This window comes from Teleopsis dalmanni, chromosome 1 (assembly GCF_002237135.1).
Source record: "Teleopsis dalmanni isolate 2A chromosome 1, ASM223713v2, whole genome shotgun sequence".
In the NCBI taxonomy this organism is placed as follows: domain Eukaryota; kingdom Metazoa; phylum Arthropoda; class Insecta; order Diptera; family Diopsidae; genus Teleopsis; species Teleopsis dalmanni.
The window spans coordinates 234,917,873-234,921,133 of record NC_051846.1 but is presented as its reverse complement, the minus strand read 5'-3'; the positions used below and the strand labels follow the sequence as shown (position 1 = coordinate 234,921,133).

Genomic DNA, 3,261 nt, shown 5'->3' with positions numbered 1-3,261 from the left:
AATCGAAACCGTTCTCAAAAATAATATGAAGCATCTAAATTTTTAAACATTAACAGTAGAGTATAGGTACTCAAGTTATTCGGACATCGCATTATACTAGTAAAATAAATAGCGAAAATAAGGAATTGGTTATTCGTTTAGGTTGCTAACTATTAGTTTACATAGGTACGATCTATTGATTGGAATGGATTAATTATTAAAAGCAATAAAAAAACCGATGTGTATAACAAAAGTATTTAATTGTAATTTTATCTATGGAGTAAAATGAGTTGAAGTAGCAGAAATTTGTAAACTAAATTTTTTATTCGAATAAATTTTTTGGCTTTAAAACTATATGAAAACTAACAGCATAATAACATTTACAATGTTTATGATTAATAATTGTATAATCAAACAATAAAAATAAGATTGCATTTTAGACGTTAATTTCTTCTAATTATCTTCATCACATGACATATCTACATTGTCAAGTAACTCCTTTATTTCATCCTTCGTAATTTTTTCTATAACAATCTTATTATCGATACGTTTTAAAGTCATTATCTTCACATTTTCTTCGTTTATTGTACTATTTTTGGAGATCTTTAAAAATACTTTTAGAGCTAATTGCTTAGCTAGCTCCAAATCCGTTTTGAAATCGGTTTTAGTCAATTCTTTCTCCAATAAACTCTTTGCGACTTCAGACTCCCGTCCAATAGCAGTACATAACCAACCGTAATAACTTCCACTTGGATCTGAGTGAAATAGTTGATAACCGTAACGTTCATCCCATCCTATGTATAAAGCTGAAACGGCAAACGGACGGTAAGTACCATATTGCGTGTAGGACTGAATGATGCTGGCTAAATGCCTTACCAATTCTTCACATGGCATTTGTTCACCATATTCTTCAATGTGTTCGTATACAGTATCCTGTAGCTCCGTAGTAAGTACAAGGCAGTCACCTGCAACACCAGACATCGCGCAAATTGTGTCACTGTAAGATATTAATTAGTATTTATAATACCCAGACAATCAATATTGGCCACTCACTTTGAAAGTTGAAATAATTTTCCAGTGCATACAACGGTAGTGTCCCTCAATTTGGTATCACCACCATCTTCCACCGCCAACAAAACACCATCTTCAGCTACAATACCAACACAGCTACCTGCATATGATACGGTCTCCATTGCGTATTCAACTTGATACAATCGCCCTTCCGGCGAGAATTTTTTAGCAGGCAATTCGTCTGACTTATAAAAAAATTTTTATTAGTTATTTGATTATATTAATATTTAAATTTTTTATTTATACTAATTCGATACTTATACTAACCATTATTTTTGGAAATTTATAATATTTTTCTTAAGCAAGATATAACGGATATGCAAGTTTAAGTTAATGATAAGAAAATGGAAAGAAAATTGACTACATTATTTAATTTGATTTTTCTGACATTTAATATAATGTTAACTTTTCTTTAATATTAACATTAATATTAATATTAACATTAAACAAGATTTAGTATTGAATTAACTAATATTGTTAGATAATTAATTATTGTGTTGAGGCTAGTTGAGTCAGTGCACTTGAGCACTTTTACTCTCTATTAACTGCGAGGTTTCTTCAAAACCGTTCTTTGCGCCTTGACTGGATTATTGTTTATCACTTCATCAGAGTAAGCAATAATTGACCTCAGATCTGCATACCTCCCCGAGGAGCCTGTAACCATTCTGAGATTTGATAACGCGGTGTTAGTAACTCTGTCAGATTTCGCAAATAATTTTAGGGCTCTATCCTTTATGTATTTTTTGATGGGGATTAATCTTGAGGTCCCTGAGGATGTCATTCGTCCTAATGTACCAAGGAACTTTGAAAAGTCTTCTCAGAGCCTGGCTTTGTGCAATTTCTAACTGGTGAATAGTAGTGTTTGAAGCTTTGCTAAACGCTACACAACCATATAGAAGTGGTGGACAAATTATTTGGTTATATATCAAAATAATAACTAATTATAACTTCTATCCCATTGTATTTATAACCCTGTCTCAGTTAGTACCTATGCAGTTAATATCCAAAAACAAAATTTTTAAAGCATATAATACATTATTCTAATTAAAAAATAATATATAAAATTATAATTGTCATTTATTTTAATGTTGATACTGTATTTTTAAGATTGTCAGAGAGTATTGGCCAAGAACAGTAAGCGAAGAAATGTGATAGATAAAAAAATTTATGAGAAACTGCAATTAATCGATTATCCTAACGATTTCAAAGTAAAGTATCTCAAAATTAATTAGTGAGACCTTAGTTAAAATTGAATGTTAAAGATGTTTCAGTTTTTGCAAACAAATATATGTAATCATCTCCACAAATACATAATTACTAATATTAATAAAATTAATATTAATTATATACATATATGTATACATTGATATGTATGTTATACTTATGGTGAAATTTTAATGAGTCGTTAAAATAAATTTTTTTTTGGAAGAAAGAAGAAGGTATAAATTTTTGTAGATCCATAAATTATATATCTTAATTTCTAATTAAATTATGAATCTTAACACTACTTTAAGCCTCGGATTGTTTAGTTAATATATCGCATGAATGATTAAAAGTTTTGCCTACTATAACTAATACGATGTCTGCAAAAGTTTAAACAATGAAAAAGGTCACTCTGCCTAAGTTGTAGCACTAGATTTTATTCTTTAAGAAAATCTATATTATGTTAGAAATAGTGGTGGAGCTATGTTGTTATTGCTTTAGCTTTCAGAGAAGAATTGGAGAATTATTTTCTTTTTTCGTGGCTATTTTTTTTGTGAGAATTTCATTAAAACTCTTCAAGTTAATGGCACAGTTATTTCTAAATTTGTTAAAATGTTTTCTGCGTTCGTTACATTTACGACCACTAATTCAGCATTTAGAAAAACTCTTGTCAATCTAAAAATCAAACTTCTAAAAAACACTTTAAGCTTTGTTTAGACTCTTTTACTTAACTCGATCAAAATACAGCAATATGTGCAATTTCTTATACAAAATCCATACAAAACATCTATAAAAATATGCTTAGTAGATTAGATAAGCCTGAGAGTAAACATTATATTAGATACTTAATTAAGAATATTTACTCTGTCTTGCAAACTTATTGCAAGGTGCAAGAAATGCATAGGTGCACCTGGCAATGATTTTACATGATAGTTTGAATACTCCAATTGAAGTTTTAACTATAAACATTTTGATGTCAGTAGTTCATCTATCACTAAATTTTATTAT

At 29.2% G+C, this 3,261-nt stretch overlaps 1 protein-coding gene across 1 annotated transcript; it reads right to left on the bottom strand.

Moving 5' to 3' along the window:
• Positions 1–325: 325 nt before the first annotated feature.
• On the bottom strand, positions 326–1,380 carry LOC119668027 (proteasome subunit alpha type-4-like). The gene is made up of 3 exons (XM_038077395.1): positions 1,318–1,380; positions 1,033–1,235; positions 326–976 (listed from the first exon to the last, which is right to left on the bottom strand). Exons 1-3 carry the CDS (start codon positions 1,318–1,320, stop codon positions 433–435), a joined length of 750 nt encoding a protein of 249 aa, XP_037933323.1. The 5' UTR covers positions 1,321–1,380; the 3' UTR covers positions 326–432.
• Between the last annotated feature and the right edge of the window lie 1,881 nt (positions 1,381–3,261).

What these genes read in the sequence shown, in the direction of transcription:
- LOC119668027 (XM_038077395.1), bottom strand. An exon ending in AAATTATTTCAACTTTCAAA is followed by an intron (nt 977 to 1,032) that starts GTGAGTGGCCAA and finishes AATATCTTACAG; the next exon opens with TGACACAATTTGCGCGATGT.